The sequence below is a fragment of the Panthera onca genome, chromosome B1, assembly GCF_046562875.1.
Source record: "Panthera onca isolate mPanOnc1 chromosome B1, mPanOnc1 haplotype 2, whole genome shotgun sequence".
In the NCBI taxonomy this organism is placed as follows: Eukaryota; Metazoa; Chordata; class Mammalia; order Carnivora; family Felidae; genus Panthera; species Panthera onca.
The window spans coordinates 181,918,900-181,942,931 of record NC_138342.1 but is presented as its reverse complement, the minus strand read 5'-3'; the positions used below and the strand labels follow the sequence as shown (position 1 = coordinate 181,942,931).

At 36.2% G+C, this 24,032-nt stretch overlaps 1 protein-coding gene across 5 annotated transcripts in view; it reads right to left on the bottom strand.

Annotated features, from left to right (window-relative positions):
• Positions 1–24,032, bottom strand: part of TUSC3 (tumor suppressor candidate 3) — a 261,164-nt gene that overhangs the window by 94,007 nt on the left and 143,125 nt on the right. For all 5 annotated transcript variants that reach the window (XM_078445394.2, XM_078445392.2, XM_078445395.2 and 2 more), the window contains exon 5: positions 22,736–22,876. In XM_078445394.2, the coding sequence (XP_078301520.1) occupies positions 22,736–22,876 (141 nt within the window). The remainder of the gene's footprint in view (positions 1–22,735; positions 22,877–24,032) is intronic.

Below are 24,032 nucleotides of genomic sequence, written 5' to 3'. Positions count from 1 at the left end.
AATAGAAGGCACCCAAACTGGCAAAGAAGAGGTCAAACATTCACTATTTGCAGATGATATGATACTGTACGTAGAAAACCCAAAAGATTCAACCAAAAACAATCGCTAGAATTGATACGCAAATTTGCAGAATACAAAATCAACGTACAGAAACCTGGCACATTTCTATACACCAATAATGAAGCAGCAGAAAGACATTTACAACTGCACCAAATAAGATAGAAGATAACTAGGAATAAATCTAATCAAAGAGGTGAAAGACCTGTAGCCTCTGAAAACTATGAAACACTCTTGAAAGACATCAAAGATGAAACAAAGAAATAGACATTTCATGCTCATGGACTGGATTGGAAGAACAAATATCGTTAAAGTGTCTATATTATCTCTATTATCCACAGCAATCTACACATTTAACGCAATCCCTATCAAAATACCACCAGCACTTTTCACAGAGCTAAAACAAACAATCCTAAATGTGTATGGAATCACAAAATACCCCAGATAGCCAAAGCAACTTGAAAAAGAAAAGTAAAGCTGGGAGCACCACAATTCCAGACTTCAATTTATAGTGCAAAGCTGTAGTGATCAAAACAGTATGGTACTGGTGCACAGATCAACAGAACAAAATAGAAAACCCAGAAATGAACCCACAACTGTATGGTCAATTAATCTTTAACAAAGCAGGAAAAAATATTCAACAAATGATGTTGGAAAAGCTGGACAGCAACATACCAAAGATTCAGAGTGGACCACTTTCTTACAACATACACAAAAATAAATTCAAAATGGATTAAAGACCTAAATGTGAGACAGGAAACCATCAAAATTCAAGTGGCGAACATAGGCAGCAACCTCTTTGACAGCGGCCGCAGTAACTTCTTGCTAGATACTTCTGAGGTAAGAGAAACAAAAGCAAAAATAAACTATTGGGACTTCATCAAAATAAAAAGCTTTTGCACAGCGAAGGAAACAATCAACAAACCTAAAGGCAACTATGGAACTGGAGAAGATATTTGCAAATGACACATCTGATAAGGGGTTGGTATCCAAAATATATAAAGAACTTATCAAATGCAACACCCCCCAAAAAAATAATTAAAACATGGGCAGAGGACTTGAATAGATATTTTTCTCAAGAAGACATACAGATGGCCAACAGACATAAGAAAAGATGTCCAGCATCACTGATCATCAGAGAAATATGAATCAAAACTACGAGTATCACCTCACACCTGTCAGAATGGCTAAAATCAACATCATCAGAAACAATAGGTTATCAGCGAAATGTGGAGAAAGGGGAACCTTGTGCACTGTTGCTGGGAATGTAAACCGGTGCAGCCACTCTGGAAAACAGTATGGCAGTATAGAGGTTCCTCCAATTTAAAAGAGAACTACCCTACAATCCAGCAATTGCACTACTAGGTATTCACCCAAAGAACACAAAAATACTAATTCAAAGGGATATATGCACCCCAATGTTTATAGTAGCATTATCTACAACAGTCAATTAATGGAAACAGCCCAAGTGTCCATCAACTGATGAATGGATAAAATGGTCTAATTTCTGTTTTAATACTGTCAAATTTATTAGTAAAGTGTAATCGCCTTAATCCAATCAGGGAATGTAATGACTGAGTCACGGGTAATGGCCCTGATAAAGCGCCATCTCTCTTGACTGAACTCAGACAGGATTTTCAAAGACAGGTGGCTCCCACATCCGTTTTAAACCCAAGACTGAAAAATACTCTGCTTTTGAGACTTGATGCTTAGGGCTTTCAGCCACTCTCCATCAGCAAACAACCGGACTGTGCTTGAGAATAATGAAATTTGTACCAAAAGATATGCTTATTTTTCCATTTCTCTACATACCCCTTTGCTGGGACCTGGACTGGATTTTCAATTCTTGCCCAAATCAGCAATTGGCTCCAGTATAAAAGCGGCTGCAGAAGCCAAATAAATTCTACTAGGCCTCATTTTTAAAAAGTATAATTGACATACAATTCCTATTAATTCCAGAGTAATACAATATCTGTATACATTACGAAGTGATCCTAACAAAATCTAGTTACCATCGGTCAAGATACAAAGTCATTACAATTTTGCTTACTGTATTCCCCATGCTGTCCACTACATCCTCATGACTAACTCAATAACTGGATGTTTTGACCTCTTAATCCCCCTGATTTAGTATGCATGTCACCCGGCATCTCCCTCTGGGAACCGGTTTGTTTCCTGTATCTGCCAGTCTGTATCTGTTTTGCCTGTTCATTTGTTTTGGTTTTCAGATTCCACATATAAGCAAAATCATATGGTACTTTTCTCTCTGACTTATTCAGCATAATAGACTCTAGGCCCATCCATTTTGTCATAAATGGTGTGATTTCATTCTTTTTATGACTAATAATATTCCCTTGAATATATACACCACTTCTTTTTTATTCACATATCTATTAATGGGCATTTAGGTTACTTCCATATCTTTGCTATTTTAAAGAACGTTGTGATAAACAAAGGGATGCATATGCTGAGTAATACTCCAGTATTTATATAGACATCCCATTACATATATGTTTACATACACATATAATGTATACATCCATATTATATATACATATATTATATATATACACACATATTATATATACATAATAAACATGCATTCCAGTATATACACACACACCACATCTTCCTCATCCATTCATCTGTTTAGGCTGCTTAAATATCTTGGCTATTGTAAATAATGCCACAATGCACATACAAGTGTACATAGATCTTTGCAAGTTAGTGTTTTCTTTCTCACTGGATAAATACTCAGAAGTGTGATTGCTGAATCATCCGGTATTCCTATATTTAAGTTTTGGAGGAACATCCATACTGTTTTCCATAGAGACCATACCAATTTGCATTCCCACCAGCACTATATGAGGGTTTCCTTTTCTTTGTGTCCTCATCGACACTTGTTACTTTTTGTCTTTTTGATAATAGCCAATCTGACAGGTGTGAGCTGATAGCTCATTATGGTTTTGATTTGCATTTCTTCGATTAGTGATGTTGAACATTGTTGAATGTGCTGTTGACAATCTGTATCTTTTAATTTATTGTAGTTCACAATCTATCTTCTTTGTAAAATGTCTATTCAAGTCCTCCACCCATTTTTTAATTGGATTGTTTTCTTGATATTAACTTGTGTAAGATCATCATATATTTAGGATATTAAGCCCTTATCAGGTAAATGATTAGCAAATAACTTCTCCCATTCAGTAGGTTGCCTTCTTATTTTGCTACTAGTTTCCTCTGCTTTGCAGAAAAAAGGCTGAAATCCCATTTGTTTAATTTAATTTTAATTGTTTATTTTGCTTCCCTTGCTTGAAAAGACAGATCCAAAAAATTTGCTCAGACTGATGTCCAACACCTTACTGCCTATGATTTCTTCTAGGAGTTTTATGGTTTCAGATCTTACATTGAAGTTTTCAATCCATTTTGAGTTTATTTTTGTGTATGGTGTAAGAACGTCTTCCAGTTTCATTCTTTTGTGTAGCTGCCCAGTTTTCCCAGACCACTTGCTGAAGAGACTGTCTTTTCCCCACTGTACATTCTTGCCTCCTTCATACATAGATTAATTGACCATTTATGTGTGGATTATTTACTGGGCTCTGTGTTCTATTCCACTGGTTTATGCACCTGTTTTTATGCCAATATCTTGGTTATTCATGGTTTTTTGTGATTCAATAGAAATTTTAGGATGCTTTGTTCTAGTTCTGTGAAAAATGCCATTGGTATTTTCATAGGAATTGCACTGTGTAGACTGCTTTGGGTAAGTATGGGCATCTTAGAAAAATTAATTCTTCTATTCAATAAGCACAGAATATCTTTACATTTATTTGTGTCTTCCACAATTCCTTCATCAACGTCTTAAATAGTCCTCAGAATTACCATGTTGGTTAATTTTTATCCTAGGTATTTTATTCTCTCTAATGCAATTATAAATGGGATTTTTTTCCTTAATTTCTATTTCTGTAGCCCATTATTAGTGTATGGAAATATGACAATTTCTGTACACTAACTTTATCCTAGGACTTTACTGAATTCATTCATTAGTTCTAATAGTTTTTTGGTGGATGCTTTAAGATTTTCTGCATACAGTATTGTATCAACTCAAATGATAGTTTTATTTCTTTACTTTTATTTATCTTGGCTAATTGCTGTGGCTAGCATTTCCAATACTTCATTGAATGAAAGTGGCAAGAGTGGCATCTCTGTCTTCTTTGTCATCTTTGAGGAAAAATCTTTCATGTTTTTACTACTATGATGTTAGCTGTGGGTTTGTCATATATAGACTTTATTATGTTGAAATATGTTCCCTTGAAACCAACTTTGCTGAGTTTTTATCATGAAAGAATGTTGCCCTTTAAAGTGCTTTTTCTGCATCTACTGAGATGACCACATGGGCTTCACCCCTTCTCTTGTGAATGTGTTATAAATATCACATTAACTGTTTTGCATATGTTGAGCATCCTTGCTTCCCTGCATAATTCACACTTCCAACTGTGATGTACAACACTTTTAAATGTATTGTTGAACTTGGTTTGCTAATTTTCATAGAGGATTTTTGCATCTATATTCATGAGAGACGACCTATAGTTTCCTTTTCTTTGTAATGTCTTTGTCTGGTTTCAGTATCATGGTAATGCTGCCCTCACAGAATGAATTTGGAGGCTTTCCTTGCTCTTCAATTTTTTGGAATAATTTGAGAAGCACAGGTCCTAACTCTTCTTTAAATATTTGGGTAGAATTCACCTGTGAAGCCATCTGGTCCTCGAGTTTTGTTTTTTGAGAGTTTTAAAATTACTACTTCAATTTCATTACTTGTAATCCGTCTATTCAGATTTTCTATTTCTTCACGATTCAGTCTTCAAAGACTGATGGAATTTCTAGGAATTTATCCATTTCTTATAAATTGTTCATTTTATTAGCATATGATTGTGTGCAGTAACCTCTTATGATCATTTGTACTTCTGCGGTGTCAGTTAACAACTTCTCTTTTATTTCTGATTTATTTGGTCAATCTCTTTTTCTTTGAGTCTAAATAAATGTTTATCAATTTTGTTGATCTTCTCAAAGACACTTTTAGTGTTTTTTTTAAATTTTATTTTTATGTTTTATTTATTTTGAGAGAGAGCAAGCCGGGGAGGGGCAGGAGAGAGAGATGGAGAGAATCCCAAGCAGGTTCCACACTGTCCGTGGAGTCAAACACGGGGCTCAAACTCATGAAACCGTGAGATCATGACCTGAGCTGAAACCAAGAGCTTATGTTCAGCCAACTGAACTACCCAGTTGTACCTAGTTTTATTTACTTTTTAGTGTCATTGATCTTTTTTTGTAGTTTTTAAATCTTTATTTCATTTAATCCACTCTGATCATCATTTCCTTCCTTCCACTAACATTGTGCTTTGTTTGCTCGTCTTTCTCAGTTCTTTTAGGTTTAAAGTTAAGAATGTTTCAGATTTTTCTTATTTCTTAAATAGGCCTGTGGTGGCATGAATTTCCCTCTTACAGTGGCTTTTGGTGCTTCCAGTAGGTTTTGAAAAGCTTTGTTTCCATTTGTCTCATGGTGTGATTTTATTTCCTCTTTGATTTCTTCATCATTTAGTGTCCAAGTGTTGTGTCTTTTTCAGTTTTCTTCTTGTAACTAACTTCTAGATATCCCATTGTGGTCAAAAATAATACCTGATGATTTCATTTTTGAATTTTATACTTCTTTTGTGGCCTAATGTGATCTGCAGACTGTTCTGTGTGTACTTGAAAAGAAAATGTATTCTGTAGTTTTTAGATGAAATATTCTGTACATGTCTATTAAGCCCTTCTGGTCTGTCAATCAAGGCCAAAGTTTCCTTATTGATTTTCTATCGAGATGACCTATCCATTGATATAGGTGGGGCATTAAAGTCCCTTAGTATTATATTACTGTCAATTTCTATTATGTCTGATAATATTTGCATTATACATTTCAGTGACTCTATGTTGAATATATATTTACAGTTGTTATATCCTCTTCTTGAAGTGACCCCTTTATCATTATGTAATGCCCTTCTTTGTCTTTTTTTACAGTCTTTTTTACAGTCTTTGTTTTAAAGTATATTTTGTCTGATATGAGTATTGTTACACTAGCTTTCTCTTTATTTCTATGGCATATCTTTTTCTAATCCTTCATTTTCATTCTGTGTCTTTAGATCTGAAGTGAGTCTCCTGTAGGCAGCATATAAATGGGTCTTGGTTTTTTGTTTGTTTGTTTGTTTTTATCCATTCTGTTATCCTATGTCTTTTGATTAGAGTAGTCTATTTACATTTAAAGTAATTATTGATAGGTGTGTTCTTACTGCCATTTTGTTAATAGTGTTGTGGTTGTTTCTGTAGTTCTTCTCTGTTTCTTCTCTTGGTCACTTCCTTTATCAACTGATAGTTTCCTTCAGTGTTATGCGTTGGTTCTTTTTATTTTAGTGTATCTGTTGTAGGTTTTTGGTTACCATGAGTTTCATATACATTGAGATTATATATACATATATACACACCAGTCTATTTTAAGCTGGTAATTTCTTTACTCCCCTCTTCTCCATGTTTTGTTTTTGTCATCTTGACATTTTTATTTTGTGTGTCCCTTAACTAGTTGTTGTAGTTGTAATAGATCTTACTATTTTTGTCTTTTAACCTTCAACTAACTTTTTAAGTGGTTCATTTATTGTCTTGACTGTATATTTGCCTGTAGAAGTGACATTTTTCTTTCATAATATGCTCTTATTCCTGGTTATGGCCTTTTCTTTTCCACTTAAAGAAACCCTTCAACATTTTTCACATGGCTTGTTTAGTGGTGATGAGCTTTGCTTATCTAGGAAGCTCTTTTTTAATTTTTTTTTTTTAATATTTATTTTTGAGAGAGAGAGACAGAGCATGAGAAGGGGAGGGGCAGAGAGAGGGAGACACAGAATCCGAATCAGGCTCCAGGCTCTGAGCTGTCAGCACAGAGCCCGACGCGGGGCTCGAACTCACAAACCCTGAGACCATGACCCTAGGAAGTGCTTTATCTCTTTCAATTCCGAATGACAACCATGCTGGGTAGAGGAAGTTTTTCCCTTTCAGCACTTTAAATATATCCTGCCACTCCCCCTTCTGGCCTCTAATCTGCTTTTTATTCCCTCTAGTGTATTTTTCACTTCAGCTACTGTCTTCTTCAGTTCTGACCAGTTCTTTTTTATATTTCTCTTTGTTGAAGTTCTAAGTTCACTCCCTCTTCTTTGATGCGCATCTTTACGAGTATTACTTTAAACTCTTTATCAGATGGATTGTACATCTCCATTTTGTTTTAGTTCTTTTTCTGAGGTTTTACCTTGTTCTTTTGTTTGAAACATACTCCTCTCACTTTGCTTGACTTTGTATCTATTTTTATGAATTATGCACAGCTATCTCTCTGAATTTTGAAGGAGGGTCTCCTGTAGGAACTTTGTAGACTGCATGTGCCTGATGGCTTTGACTGGCCAGCAGGAACAGGTGCAGACAGGGACTCTTGTGCTGCCCTCTGCACTGAAGCCCCCCTGGAGGGACAGCCTGAGCTGGAATGGGCATGTGCCAGGTGAAGTCCATAGGGTGCTTGGTGCCAGGGCTGCCCTGGCAGGATGACTGGTCCAAGGTTCCTTCCCTATCACAGTCTGAGACCCTTTAGTTCTCATTACCTAAGTAGCTCTCCATGAATCAAAGAGATGATTTGTTTATTTTAGTTAGCTTTATAAATTATTTTAAATAGAAGCACTGGCCTGCATTAAGCTACTTTTGTCACCCAAAAGCAAAAGTCAAATTTTGATTTACTTGGCATATAAATATCCTGTGGTGTTGCTGGAAGTATGGCCAGACTCGCAAAAGATAAGTCCGCAAACAAAGTTAAGTGAAGATCCTCATGCTCAAGTCAGAATGAGGCCCCGACTCCAGAATGAAGCTTCTTTTTATTAGGATAATTGCTAAAACTACGTGCATAAAGTCAGCTAAGCAAGTGTGTTAATGAGTCTAATGGTTTAGCTTTTCAAGGTTGAATTTTGAGTCAGTGGTTTCTATAACAGTAGGAAGGGTCAGGTGCGAAGGAGGATCCAGCCCTGGACAAATGTTAATGGCTCTAGGTGTTCCTTACGAGCATCAGCCTCCTTCAGCTGTGTAAACATGTCCCAAGGCCTTGCACCTTCTCCAGCCCTTCCCTTTTGAAGTCTTTTCCTTTGATGCTTCTCTCCTGCATCTCCCACACTATGGTTTGTTTTCCTTTGGCTTATAATACTCACACACACTCACCCACAATACTCACAACTGTCAGAGAGGATCCTTTTGTAATACGTAAGAATATTTAATACCCCATGGAAATATAAACAGTTACCTGAGAAGGCAGATTTGACCAACTTACTAAATTGAAAGCCATCTAATTTCATATTCAGCAATAGATGAATAGCCTAAAGACCCATGTTTTGGTTGGCGCTTCATCTAACAAGCCAGACTATCTGTTAGTATCAAAAGTTTTCGTCTTCTATACTTCTTTAACATCAAAATAGCCATGAAACACAGTAACAAACTGGAGTGATCAGACACTGAAATGGAAGGAAAAAACTGAATGCAAGTATAATATAGTAAAATAAAGTATAATCAACAGTACATTCAGGTGTCCAAACTTTCATATAATATAGGAAGCCTTTTTTTTTTTTTTTTTTTTGAGCACTGGCTGACTTCAAGCCAAAAGTGAGACTAAAGAGTAACACTCTGAGGGGCGCCTGGGTGGCTCAGTCAGTTAAGTAGCCACTCTTGATTTCAGCTCAGGTCATGATCTCACAGTTCATGGGTTCGACCCCGGTGTCGGGCTCCACATTGACAGTGTGGACCTGCTTGGGATTCTCTCTCTCCCTCTATCTTTGCCCTTCCCCCACTAGCATCTGTGTGCGCGCGCTCTCTCTCTCTCTCTCTCTCTCAAATAAAAATTTAAAAAAAGGCTAATGTTCTGAAACAGTAAAAAAGCTACTCAGATATTTGCTGCAGTTCAATAATCAAAGAAAACTTGGTAGTCCCTTTGGAAAGCATTTTGGATGCCACATTTTCCTGGAGAGCCAAAAAAGAAAAAAATAGTACCATCTTAGAAAACCAAGATTTTGGACACATTTTAGTCAGAGCATTTATATCCTGTTGATTCTCCTCCATCATTAGACAAGTAAGGTCTCTAGGGGCAAGAACTATATCCTAATCTTTTTTATCTTGTCCTTTTATTTATTTATTTTTTTGCAGGGGTGGGGGACGACTATGAGCAGGGAAGTGGCAGAGAGAGAGGGGGACACCAGATCTGAACTGGGCTCTGCGTTGACAGCAAAGAGCCCGACGTGGGGCTCAAACTCACAAGCTATGAGATCACAACCTGAGCAGAAGTTGGATGCTCAACTGACTGTGCCACCCAGGTGCCCCTTGTCCTATCATTTTATATCCACATGGTTCTTCACAGTTCTTAATACATAGTAGGCTTTCAAACTCTTGTTGAATGGTCAATAAACGGCTAAACATGAATTAACAGAGAAGAGGTGAATATACTGAAACATAAATATTTATTCTAAAACTGAATGAAATGTAAATTAGTTAAGTTTCCCCAAAAAAAGAAAGAAAAGAAAAGAAAATGCAGTAGTCCTAGCCATGGCCTAGAAATGCCATAAATTTCTGTGAAAAGAGCATCTGTGTAATTTTGCTTAAGACTAAATATATTTTATTTCATGGAAAGGAATCCTACATTGAGGATCACTGTCTCAATAAATATTACTTATAACCACTACTGAGTGGCATACCATTAGCATGGAATGGAATACAGAAACCAGGCAGTCATTCCAAGTATTGGACCTTCATAGTGAAGCTTATTTAATTATGAGTTTATAATAAGCAAAAGACTCAGGCAACCACACAACATCAAAAAAAAAAAAAAAAAAAAAAAAAAGGAGGAGGAAGAGGAAGAGGAGGAAGAAAATAAGAAAAAGAAAGAAAGAAAAAGGAGGTCCATCCATGTCTGAGTAGTTTTAAGATACTCTTTTTGAGTTATGGAAGGCATTGTCGGTCTTCATTATAGAAAATTAGGAAAAATATACACTAAAAATATATTAATTCTTTTCATTATATTGTTACCAAATCTCCAATACAAAAGTATACATGGGACTATATATAGAAACTATCTATTTGCAAACAGACATACCCATCTTCAAATGACTCAAACTATTTATGTTTAGAATCGTCTTCAAACAACAGATGCTTCACTGGAAAAAAAAACATTAGCAGCACTTATTTGCTTCTCACTTGTAAGGAGAACAAAGTAATAAACCGCAGAGACAGTATCTGCATAATATTAGAAGTTATATAATTTTATTCAAATAAATTTGTAAAGGCGCTCATTCTGAGGTCAGAGCTGCTTTGCAGTTTTGAATGCGCTTAAGAAATACATTTCTACTGATACAACACAATGTGCAGACACCAAACAACTCTTCAAGAATGTGAAAACTATATAATAATTTATATTAATTTCAAGCTTAAGTTTTTCACAAAACTTACATAATTAAACTGATATAATTTCTTTGAGACAGAAGACACATTAAGGTATGTGAATCATCTTATAATACAGAGCATCAGTGTTAAAAGGCACAAAACAGCTTCTCTCCTACCAAGATTTACTGTGATAATAAAGTCTGGTTATTAGATTTTTTTTAAATGATGTTTATCTTTCATGTTTTTAATTGCAAATTCTTAGGATATTTTTCTTTGTATATGCAATCAATAGAACTACTCATCACACTTCTATTTCTGCTTTGGAATGACAGCCATCTATAAAGAGCTTTAGGTTGCCAAGAAGATCTGCGCTTTGAGCTATAAAGCATAACATTTTAACTCATTTTGATATTCCAAGTCAACATTTATTTCTGAAAACCATAAACTATAGACCTATATTATACTCCTTAAAGTTATGTACCAGTGTAGTTCAATATTTTACTCAACCATTCCACTTTAAACTCATCATAAAACAGGTAATGTATATGCTTATTGTCTATTATTGCTTTTCCTTTGCAGGGTGGAGGAAGGGAAAACGGAGTAAAACCAGAACCAGAACTTACTCTGCTCTATAAACAATCATCATCACGTACAAACAGGAGTTCACAGCACTTTCTTTCAAGATCAGGAAGAACTTATGAATACTCCTTTCCCTACTTTTTTCAATTCGGAATCAGGAAGCTCTAATATTTACTTTTTAAATATTTGCATATCTCTCTCTATATAAGGAAATTGCAAATTTTGTCTCATACCCTCTAAAACACCATGAACAGCTTCTTTTCCCCTGCAAAAACTTCATTCTTAGCCTACCTGTGAGTCATATACAATAAGGTAAATATAATAATGAAAAAGACAACAACAACAACAAAAACAGCAGAAGCCATAGAACATAGAACATTGTCCATCAAACTAAAGATATGTTACACTAAGTAATCCCTTGGGAGGTACTTCTGCAGAGGTTCAATACACAAGTGCTCACTATACACAGACTTGTTCTATACTAAGAAGTGGCTATATGGACAGAGAGCTTCTTTAACAAACTTTTTTTCTCTCTATTCACATTCTGCACCTTTGGTATTACACGAGGGGTCTGCTCTAATCTAATTCATCATTTTTATTTTAGGAGCTTTCCTTTCCGTGCAATCCAGGGCTTTCATCAGAGTTTCTATACATCAGATGACAATATTTTGCCAAAGATTACCAAAATACATGTTCTCTTTCCCAAAGGAAAGCAGGATAGTGGTTATTTTGCATAGACAAATGTTTGAGAATCTGAATACATGATTAGCCATTTTGGGTAGACTCTTAACTTTGCAAGGGTATCTTAAGAATTGGGTAAGATTGGGGGGCGCCTGGGTGGCTCAGTCGGTTGGGCGGCCGACTGCAGCTCAGGTCACGATCTCACGGTCCGTGAGTTCGAGCCCCGCGTCGGGCTCTGGGCTGATGGCTCAGAGCCTGGAGCCTGCTTCCGATTCTGTGTCTCCCTCTCTGCCCCTCCCCCGTTCATGCTCTGTCTCTCTCTGTCTCAAAAATAAATGAAACGTTAAAAAAAAATAAAAAAAAAAAAAAAAGAATTGGGTAAGATTGGAAATGAACAAATGAACAAATCCTTCAAAATAGCCCTTTTTTAAAAATAAAGAGTCAAGTTTGGCGGTGGAAGGGCTGGCTATCAGGCAGAAAATGGTAAAGAAGATTCAAATTAGTTCCCAGAAGCCATCAGTAGCTAAAGAAAAGGCCACAAGTTTGTATATTTCTATAGTAATGAAAAAGGGGAGTTTCAAGAGGAGCTTTTTGAATTCAACATTGTATCATCAGAGTAGTTTTAAAACACACTGTTTGAGGGGCGCCTGGGTGGCGCAGTCGGTTAAGCGTCCGACTTCAGCCAGGTCACGATCTCGCGGTCCGTGAGTTCGAGCCCCGCGTCGGGCTCTGGGCTGATGGCTCAGAGCCTGGAGCCTGCTTCCGATTCTGTGTCTCCCTCTCTCTCTGCCCCTCCCCCGTTCATGCTCTGTCTCTCTCTGTCCCAAAAATGAATAAAAAACGTTGAAAAAAAAAAAATTAAAAAAAAAAAAAAAAAAAAGAAAAAAAAAAAAAACACACTGTTTGAAAACATGTCTGTTCTCTGCAGCCTGTTACTGACTTCTAAAAGGCTTCCACTGGTGAGCATGCATGCTTGCCAAGAATTCCTTCTCAAGTATGTGTTTGTGAATGTTAGACTATTTTCTGCTATGCCAAGGTAATTAGCTTCCAAGGACTCAAAGCAGAAATGCAAAATCTGCATGATGTAGCAGGGGATGCAAGAAAACTGACTGTTCGAGTATTTAACATTTATGCACCATATAAATATTCTCAGGCATTTATCTGCAGTCATAATGGCTCACTACATCCACTGGTTTAAACAACCAACATGAGTTATGTGCCCACATTATGAGACGCCCCGCAACGTGGTAAGAATATAGAATTTGAAGTCAGACAAGTGGGATCAGGTCCTAGTTAATCATTTTCTAGCTATGTGAGCTAGCAAAATGAGTTTATTGAATCTTAGTTTCCCTGTTTGTACAAGGAGGAGAATGTAAATTCCTTTTCATCGTTATTGTAAGGAATAAGTACATAAAACATATCCCAAAGAAGGAAAAATTCAATCAATAGTAATGATGATTATTACTAGCTTCTAACAGTAATTCTGGAGAGAAAAATGAAGGCATGCTATTGTCAATTGACTATAATTCAGAGAGACCGTCAGTGTTTTGATAGACTGAAACAGTGACAAGATTTGGTATGACACTAAATACTAAAGAAGTTTTAACTTTACCATAACAGTGAAAAAAGTACATACTATACTTTCATCAAAAAACCTGGGTAGCTTTACTGAATGAAGCAACTTGAAAACTAGCCTGAGCAAAAAACCCACAACACTTTTAAACTTAATAAGGTGATTGAGATCATCTCTAGTATCCAATTATATTAGAGTATAATTCATCCATTATGACTCAATTATCAAAAGTGACCAAATATTAAACTTTAAAAAACCCACATTTGTATTCTCTCCATTTATTATAGAGGTATTTTTAAGTATGTTCTAGAAGGTTACAGGGGTTCTGTTTGAGTATCTAGACTCTAGATATTATTGCAGAAGACGTTTGCTATAAGGTGATGTGCCTGGTCTTCTTAATCTGTCCTATTGCATCCAACTCAGTCATAAAGACCACTAATTTGTTGAAAATAAAAATAGAAGGATGAGGGAATACTACACGAAGACAAAAGGCAGAAAGCAATAATTAGCTATAAATATATACATGTATATAGTTTCAATTTTGATACTCTATTTATAAATTTTATACATCTTTTGTTAGATTTAAGTACCACACATTTTTTCTTCCTATTGTTAAAGATTTTATTTTCAATTATATATCAAATTGCTTCCTGTATAAAATTCCTAATGATTATTGGACATTAACTCTTCCAACTCTAGTAATAATTGTATTATTGGTTCTCCATAAATGGTGAATTTTCCATGTGGAAAGTCATAAGTAAATATGACAAGATTTATTTACTCCCTGCATTTCTTTTTTCTGTTCTTAAGCTTTGACTAAGACCACTAATAAAATGATGAATAGTAGGTAATTATAGGCTTTATTTTAAAGTATCACTACATAAGATATTTGCTAGAGATTTTAAGACATCCTTTACCTAGTTAAGAAAGTTCACTTGTATTTATAGTTTAACTTTTTTTTTTTTTTAATGCTTTTATGTATTTTTGAGACAGAGAGAGACAAAGCATGAGCAGGGGAGGGGCAGAGAGAGAGGGAGACATAGAGTCCAAAGCCGGCTCCAGGCTCTGAGCTGTCAGCACAGAGCCCGAAGCGGGGCTCGAACTCACAGACTGTGAGATCATGACCTGAGCTGAAGCCGGACGTTTAACTGACTGAGCCACCCAGGCGCCCCTACAGTTTAACTTTCTAAAACCATAAATGATGAATATCAAGTAATGTCTATGGCATTAGTGACACTCTTTCTACTTTACACCATTGCTGTGATGGTTTTCAATTAATTTCTACTTCCCCTATGGCTTAACCACCCATTCCTACAACCTGACTTTCGCTATTTTATATACAGCTGAATTTGGAAAAAAATTAAAGAGAAAAAAAATCTTGCTTCCATGTTCCTAAGCAAGATTTGACATATGCCATGCCACCTTTCCTATTTGCTGGCCATCTCTAAATTCTCATACTTAGCCTTATGGTCTTTCCTGCAAGTATTTCATTATCCCTACTAGAGTGATTTTTATAATTTCGCTAAACCTTCTGGGAAAATTTTTCCGGTAGGTTTTCCCTAGGAAAAACTTTTCTGTAGGAACAGCTGCTCTCATTTGCAAACTATTTCCTTGCACTAGATATGTACAGACAATGTGTTAAATTCTTTGTTGATATTGCTCTGATTTTGCTCATATTTGAACAGCACCCATTTTTCCTGAACTAGTGAAGTGGCTATAAGCAAGAGACTACATAGCTCAGTGGTTCAATTTTTTGTTGTTATGAAAACTGGCCATTTCTTTAAAATATGACACCACTGTGTAGCCATACCTCCTTTATCTCTCAGGTGGACTTCTTCCATTAAATCTTTACTCCCCTTGATTTCTTCATGAGTCACTGCCACCAAGAAATACAATCAGTATCTCAAGGTAAGCCACTCATTTTACTGGGTGGATCTTTGCCTGTACTTTGAATTCTGCCACCTTTTGTTCCTCAGCACTCACTGACTCAGCTGTCTTTTACCCCCTGCCCCATGTAAGCCTTCTGTATCGAAGTAAGGTCCCAATCACAACTATTCCTTCCCAGGACAGGGTCCTCATTTTCTGGGGGGAAATATTTCTTGCCAATTTTTGACATCTGCCACTAACACTATGCCCCTTAGCACTTTCTGCTCTTCTCAATAACAAAAGATCCTTATGAAAAAGAGCATCTTATAGTGGTTGTGGTCTCACTAGCTGTTGAAAAAATTTGCAGACAGATTGGAATGTATCAGATTTTTCTGTCTTCCAGTCACTTGGAATTTAACTTGACATAGGTTTTTAGTTCTCTGTCATGTGCTTAGTTTCCAAGAGGTAAGTGGAAATTTTCTGACCTGTAATCATGCTCCAAAGAAACACTTCCATACGAAGAATACAAACAAGAACCTCATTAAAGAAGGTGGGTAGTTTTCCCTTTTACTCTCTTCTGAATAAGTTGACAAACTGGCATAATTCCTTCACGTATCCTTGCCAAAAAATGACTTAGAAGCTACTGGACTTTTTCATTTCTCAAGGATGATTTGCAAATACTTCACCTTATGTAATGGTTACTGGTATACTATGAATTTATATTTCTTCCTGACATAATTTCAGTTGATATTTTCCAAGAAACTTGTTTTTTGTATAATAAAATTGACAGTACTGACTTTTTAAGAATTTTTGATTATGTGTGATATCATCATCATGGCAGGATAAGAGCATTCTACCATTCTCTCTCCAAAAAAACATGGATTTTGACAATTGCTTATGAACAAGAGTGCCTTTGTGGAAGCTGAGTCCAACTGAGAAATGCCAGCACTACTGGAAAAACACTAAAAATGAAATACTGGATGCACTGAAGAGGGTAAGACAAAGGGTTTCAATTTCGTAGCTCACTCCGCCCAGGGGGCACAGCTCAGTGTCCTGAGAGAACTTCTCTGTGATTTCTCCCAGAGGGGAAAGTGAGAGTGTGTTAGTGAGCACCCAGCTTCCCCAGCTATGTAGGACACTGAGAAGAGACACAAATCTTATACCATCCAGAATACTGAGTCATATACTGCACAAGTTGGGGTCAGTGGACCGATGGGAGAACAGCAACCAGGCCTCGGAACGGAACACATCAAAAGGACGCAGATCCTAATAACCACTTCGTGGAATCCATCAGTAAGCCCGCCAGTGAGTTGCTGAAGACACTGCACCTGTGGATTCCCCGCAGCAGGCCCAGAGGCACCCTTCATGCTCCACGTGCAGCCCCTGCACACCCTCTGTCCTGTGGCTGTCCCCCTGTGCACACTCTGCTGGCAGTGAAAGTAAGCCTTTCAGATAACAATTGGACAAACGCAGAGAGCCAGCCCAACTCTGCAGCATGAGGAGAAAGGACACAAACTAGAGCATTCTAGTTTTGCAGGATCAAGAGGAAGATATACAAACCCGAATCCCCCCCACCTCAGAGGGACCAAGAAGTATAGAGCAGGTGTGTTCACAAGAAAGATAGAAGAAAGCCTCAGAATTCCCTAACATAACTAAAAGGAAAGCCAGTCAGTAAAGATTAGAAGAGATGAATATTCAAGTATGAAGACTTCAACTTCAAGGACACGAAAAATCAAGGAAACATGATACCACCGAAGGAAAACTGTAATTTTTCCAGTAACTGACCAAAAAAGAAATGAAGATCTATGATTTGCACAATAAAGAATTAAAAGTATGTGTTTTAAGAAAACTCAGTGAACTACAAAGTAACACATTAAAGATAATTCAACAAAGTAAGAAAAGCAATACATGAACAGAGTGAGTTTACCAGAGATAGGAATCATAAGAAAGAACTAAACAAAATAGGATATATAAAATGAAAAATGCAATAGAGAATATCAATAGTAGACTGGATCAATCAGAAATAATTCGCAAAGTAGAAGACAGATCACTTGAAATAATCTAGACAGGAGAGAACAATGACAAAAAAAATGACAAAGAGTGAAAAAAAACCTGTCTTACTAGAGTCTCAGAATGAGAAGAGAGGGAAAAAGGGGCAGAAAGATTAAAGAAATAATGGGTGAGAATGCCTCAAATGTGGGGAGATGTTTGAAAATACAAGTTCCTGAAGCTCATAGGTTTTCATAAAATTTCAACCCTAAATGATCTTCTCCAAATTACATTATAATAAAACTGTCTAAAATTAAATATGGTGAATTTTTAAAACAGAAACAAAAAAATATCACATGCAAGTGAACCCACCCTTAAGCTATCTCTTGTAAGACAAGAGAGTAGAATGATATATTAAAAATACTAAAAGGAAAAAACTATCAACCAAGAATATCTTACTTAGTAAGGTTGTCCTCCAGAAATGAATCAGTGATAAAAAAATTCCAAACAAGGAGTGGAGTTCATCACTACTAGACCTGCCTTGTAAGAAATGCCAAAATTAACAGACTTATTAGCAACACACAAGATGAAACAAGCACTGGCACAGGTAAATATATACTCAAATTCATAATTTTCTAATACTATATTATGGTAGCATGTTAATAACTTCAATGTTAATAACTTAAATATTTAATAACAAATAACTTATGAAAACCTATGACAAACAATATAAAACGAGGTAAACTGTGACCTCAAAAATGAAGATATGTGTGGGGGGAAAAGTAAAAGGTAGTTTTAGTATACAATTGAAGTTAAATTATCAATGTAAAATAGACTATTATATTAAGATGTTTTATGTGAGCCTCATGGTAACCACAAAACAAAATTATACAAAACATACAAAAGAAAAAGAGAAGGGAATCAAAGCAACGACTGTAAAAAAAACATTAATTTATACAGGAAGGAACTACAAAACTAGCCAGAAAACCATTAAGATGCCATTAATAAGTCCTTACCTATCAATAATTACTTTAAATGTAATTCAAAAGGTATAGAGTGGGTAAAGGTATAAAAAAAGAAGACTCAACTAAATGCTGCCCCCTAGACACTCACTTCAGCATCAAGGAGACAAATAATTTCAAAGAGAAGGGATGGAAAAAGATATTCCACACAAATGGAAACCAAGCGAACATGTGGAGAATGGGGAACTCTCTTGCACTGTTGGTAGGACTGGTGCAGACACTCTGGAGAACAGTATGGAGGCTCCACAAAAAACTAAAAATGGAACTACCCTACAATCCAGCAAATGCACTATTATTTACCCAAAGGATACAAAAATACAAAATCAAAGGTGTACATGCACCTCAATGTTTACAGCAGCATAATCAACAACAGCCAAACTACGGAGAGAGCCCAAATGTCCACTGACTGATGGTAGGTCTGTATGTGTGTATGTATGTATGTATACATACATACATATACACATAGATACACACACATAAACACACACAGTATATACATGGTATACTGATGGTAGTATGTATACTATATCCATCAGTCAATGGACATTTGGGCTCTCTGTATAGTTTGGAGATATATATATATATATACATACACACACACACACACACACATACTTGGTATATACCAAATAGTATATATATAGTGTACACATACACATACACACACACACACACACACACACACACACACACACACACACACAGGAATAATACTGAGCCATCAAAAAGAGTGGAAATATTGCCATTTGCAATGACATGGATGGAGGCAGAATGTACTACGCTAAGTGAAATAAATCAGAGAAAAACAAATACCATAAGATTTCACTCATATGTAGAATTTAAGAAACAAAGCAGATGAACATATGGGAAAGTGAGTGGAAGAGAAGAGAGGGAAATAAACCACAAGACACTCTTAAAGACAGAGAACAAACAGAGTTGATGGAGGGAGAAGTTGGGTGGGAGATGGGCTAGATGGGTGAGGGGTATTAAGGAGGGCACTTGTTGTGATGAGCACTGGGTGTTGTATATAAGTGGTGAATCACTGTATTCTATTCCTGAAACCAATATTGCACTGTATGTTAACTAAGATTTAAATTAAAAAAATAATAAAACTGAATGGTACTGTCATAAAAACATACAGACCACTGCAATAGAATTGCAAGCCCAGAACTAAACTCAGACAAACATTGTCAATGAGTATTTAACAAAGGAGTAAAGAATACTCAATGGAGAAAGCATAGTGTCTTCAACAAAAAGTCCTGGGAAAAGTGGATATTCACACTTAAGCGAATGAAAATGGATTCCTGTCTTATGGCACTCACAAAACTTAACTCAAATGGGTTAAAGATATAAACCTAAGACACAAAACTATAAAACTCCTAGAAAAAAATATATGAAAAAACCTCCTTAACATTGGTCTTGACGATATTTTGAATATGACACCAATAACAAAAATAAACAAATGGGAATACATTACACTAAAAAGCTTTTGCAAAGCAATGGTAACAATCAACAAAATGAAAAGGCAACTTACAGAATAGGAGAAAATATTTGCAAATTATATATTGGATAAGGAGTTAAGTTCAAAATGTATAACAAACTCACACAACTAAAACAAAAATCCAGTTAAAAAGCAGGCACAAAACCTGCATAGTATTTTCCAAAGAAGACCTAAAAATGGCCAACAGGTATGTAAAAAGAGGCTCAAAAGTCACTAATCATCCTAGAAAGGAAAATCACAACCACAATGAAGTAACATCTAATACCTATTAATTATCGAAAAGATAAGAGGTAACAAGTGTTGGCAGGGATGAAGAAAAAGGAATTCTTATATACTGTTGGTGGGAATGTAAAAAATACAGCCACTATGGAAAACAGTATGGAGGTTAAACTTAACTTAAAAATACAACTACCATGTGATCTAGCAACCTCACTTCTTGGTGTATTTCTGAAGGCAACCACATTTTTATCTTGAAGAGAGATCTGCATCCCCATTTTCACTGCATCATTATACACAACAGTCAAGACACAGAAACAACTTAAGTGTTCATTGTTAGGTTAACGATTAATCACATATATACAAATATGTATGTGTGTGTATACACATGCACGCACACACACACACACAAACCCCACATTTCAGCCATTAAAAAAAAAAATCATGCCATTTGCAACACAGAGATGGCCTTGGAGAACGCAACGCCAAATGAAATAACACAGACAGAGAAAGGCTAATAGTGTATGATCTCCCTTGTATGTGGAATCTTAAGAAAGGGAGAGTAGAATGGTGATTTCCAAGGGCTGTAGGGTGGGGAAAACAGGGAGATGTTCGTCAAAGGGTACCAATTTCCAGTTATAAAATGTGTAAGTTCCAGGATTGTCATTTATAGCACTGTGACTATAGTTAATTTCTAAGAGAGTAAAATCTTAAATGTCCTCACCACACACACACACACAAAGGTAAATTATCCGAGGTGATAGAAGTATTAACCTTATTATGGTAATCATTTTGCAATATATACAGGTATCAAATCGAATCGTATACCCTCAGCTTTCACACAGTGTTATATGTCAGTTATACCTCAGTAAAGCTGGGGGTGGGGCAGGGAAGTACTGTCCTTGTAGGTGGCAAAGAAACAAACAAACAAAAAGTCTACTTTGTTTCTAGATTTATACAGTGTTTTTACTCAGCAGCGTGGGGTCTCAATACAGCAATTTTCTGAAAGGGTATATTTGTGCTACATGTTTAACCAAGCCACCTTCCCCTTTTTTTCCAATTGCACACCCTTATTTTACAACATTGACATCTTGGTCTCCACAGAGGACCCCACAAGGGCCTTTCATATCCTTCAAGCTTTTAATCTCTTCATAATGTCTCAAATTGAGGAGAGATTAGGATGGCTAGTCAGCAGTCAACAATGGAAGACTATAACCTCTTTCTCAATTTATTGATCCCCACAGTGCAGAACATGGGAATTTTGCCTACAAGTCCATCAACCAAACAATTAATTAATCAATCAATAAATAACCCTAACTTAGAGGCTTCAAAGTTCAATATTTTCTTTAACAGGGTCCTATCACTTTGCTTTAGGTGGCTTAGGGGATATATATCAGTATACAAAATTCAAACTTTTATTGGACCACAAGAACATCCGAGCCAGAAGATACAGGTTCACTACCATTTAATTGGCATGTTGAACTGATGTGCTTCTCTGCCCTTTTTCTCGTCTCTTTAGTCAAGCATCACTTCAAATCTTTTGCCTATTTATTTTCTGAATTATTAAACAATAAAACGGACTTTTTATTCTTTGGTGTACAGTTCTGTAAATTTTGATAGACTGAGAAAGTTTCCTCTCATTAAGAGTTTGGCTTCTGGGGCGCCTGGGTGGCTCAGTCGGTTAAGCGGCCGACTTCGGCTCAGGTCATGATCTCACGGTCCGTGAGTTCGAGCCCCGCGTCGGGCTCTGTGCTGACAGCTCTGAGCCTGGAGCCTGCTTCGGATTCTGTGTCTCCCTCTCTCTGACCCTCCCCTGTTCGTGCTCTGTCTCTCCCTGTCTCAAAAATAAATAAAACGTTAAAAAAAAAATTTTTTTTAAATAAAAAAAAGAGTTTGGCTTCTATAGTTTCCCACTGCCAACTGCTTTCATTGCCCCTACTGTCCTGCCACAGAATTGCCTGACAATTGGGGAGCAATAGAAAAATAATAAAATAAACAATAACAAAAAAACAAGAATCTACTAGAAGTATCTCCTACATATATGTCTCTTCCAAACTGCCCCAATTCAACTCAAGGAAAAAAAAAAAAAAAAGGAAGATTGATAATTTTTTAACTAATTGTCATCTTGAATACTGGCATTCTTACCTGATCTACTTGCTAACATTTACTTTTTAGGAACACCAAATACCTGATGAGCTTTGCATTCTCTCCAGGTTTACAGTTCTTCAGTGGGAGAGAAAGGTTAGCATGTATATATGCCATCTTGCCTATAAATAGATTGTCTTATTTTTTTAAAACCATGATTCTGTCTTCTGGGTAGCAATAATTCTTTACATATTCCAGATACATGTCCCATACACATATATTTTCCAAATGTGTTCTCTGATTCTATGGACTGCCTTTTCATTCTGTTACCAGTTTCTTTGAAGAGCAAACTTTTAAATCATCATTAAGTGCTATTTACTATTTTTTCTTCCATGGTCCGTGCTTTTTGTGTCATAAAGATTTTGTGTTCTTCTGGAAGACCTATCATTTTAGCTTTTACATATGGTGAACCATAATCCATTTTGAGTAAATTTATATGTGGTGTGAGCTAAAACTTGTGGTTCGTTATTCACATGAGGATATTTCACTGTTCCAGCATAAGTTTCCAGTAAGAAAAGACTGTTTCTTCCTTACTGAATTATTTTAACACCTTTGTTGAATACCAACAACCATACAACTTCCAATATTATACAAAGAAATAAAGGGAAAAAGCATAGTGTAACAACATACCAGAGACACCATGGCCCAACCAGTCTTGTTATAGATGAATTCCAAGTTGTTTCTTCTTAAATAGAGCAAACCGCCAACAAGAGACACTAACAGGGCCAAAGCAATGGTGCCGGAGTAGTTGGGTGGTCTAAAGACTCGAATCTGCAAACATGCAACAAAAGTTTTATGAGCTGAATAAAGTACTTCAGTAAAAGTGTTTTTATCTTGACCATATTCTAGTCCTTCCAATTTTCAACACCAAACTTTAGGAAGATGAAACCCTACTCTTCACACGTGGAACTAATACTCCTTTTACTCTTTACAAATCAAAAACAAATGGTTTCCAACATTGTGGCTATGTAAAAAGACTTGCTTTAGATGCGTATAGTTCACACATGCAAACATGACTTATATTCAACCCAGAATTGCTGTGTTTCACCTATGGAAGATGGGATCATCTAGTACAGGGTAGGGATGAGACGGGTGTAATACATGTATTATTCCAAATTGGGGCATTTTAACATCTTCAACATTTTAAGTGTTTTTTTTTTAACATCTTTACCAAGTTATAATACACATACCATAAAATTCACCCAGTGTACCATTTAATGGTTTTTAGTATATTCAAGGGATTGCATAACCATCACCAAAGTCAGTATAAGAATATTCTGATTAGGTCAAATGGAAACCCTTTAGCAAAACCCTCTTATTCCCCTTACGCTCTAAACCTAAGCAACAAAGAATCTACTTTCTGCATGTACAGATTTCCCTTATACTGGATTTTTCATATAAAATGTGTTCTTCTGCAACTGGCTTCTTCCACTTAGCATGATGTTTTCAAGGTTCTTCTTGTGACATGTTTTAGTACTTTATTCTTTTTTATGGCTGAACACTCCATTGTACAGATACAACAAAACTTGGTATCCATTATCAGTTGATAGGCATTTGGGTTGTTACTACTTTATGGCTCTTGTGAATAATGCTGCCATAAACATTCTTGGACAAGACCTTGTGTGGGCACATATTCTCGTTTATCTCAGGTACATACTTAACAGTACAATTGCTGGGTGATATGGTAACGCTACGTTTCTTGATTTGAAGAGCTGACAGACTGTTTTCCAGAGTGGCTGCACCATTTTACATTCCCACTAGGGGTAAATGAGAATTCGGATTTCTCCACTTCCTTACCAATATATTTTCTCACTACTGATCCCAGCCAACCTAGTGGGTATGAGACACTATCTCACCGAACGTTTGATTTGCAGGTTTCTCATGACTAAAGATGCTGAGCATCTTTTCATGTACTTAGTAACCATTT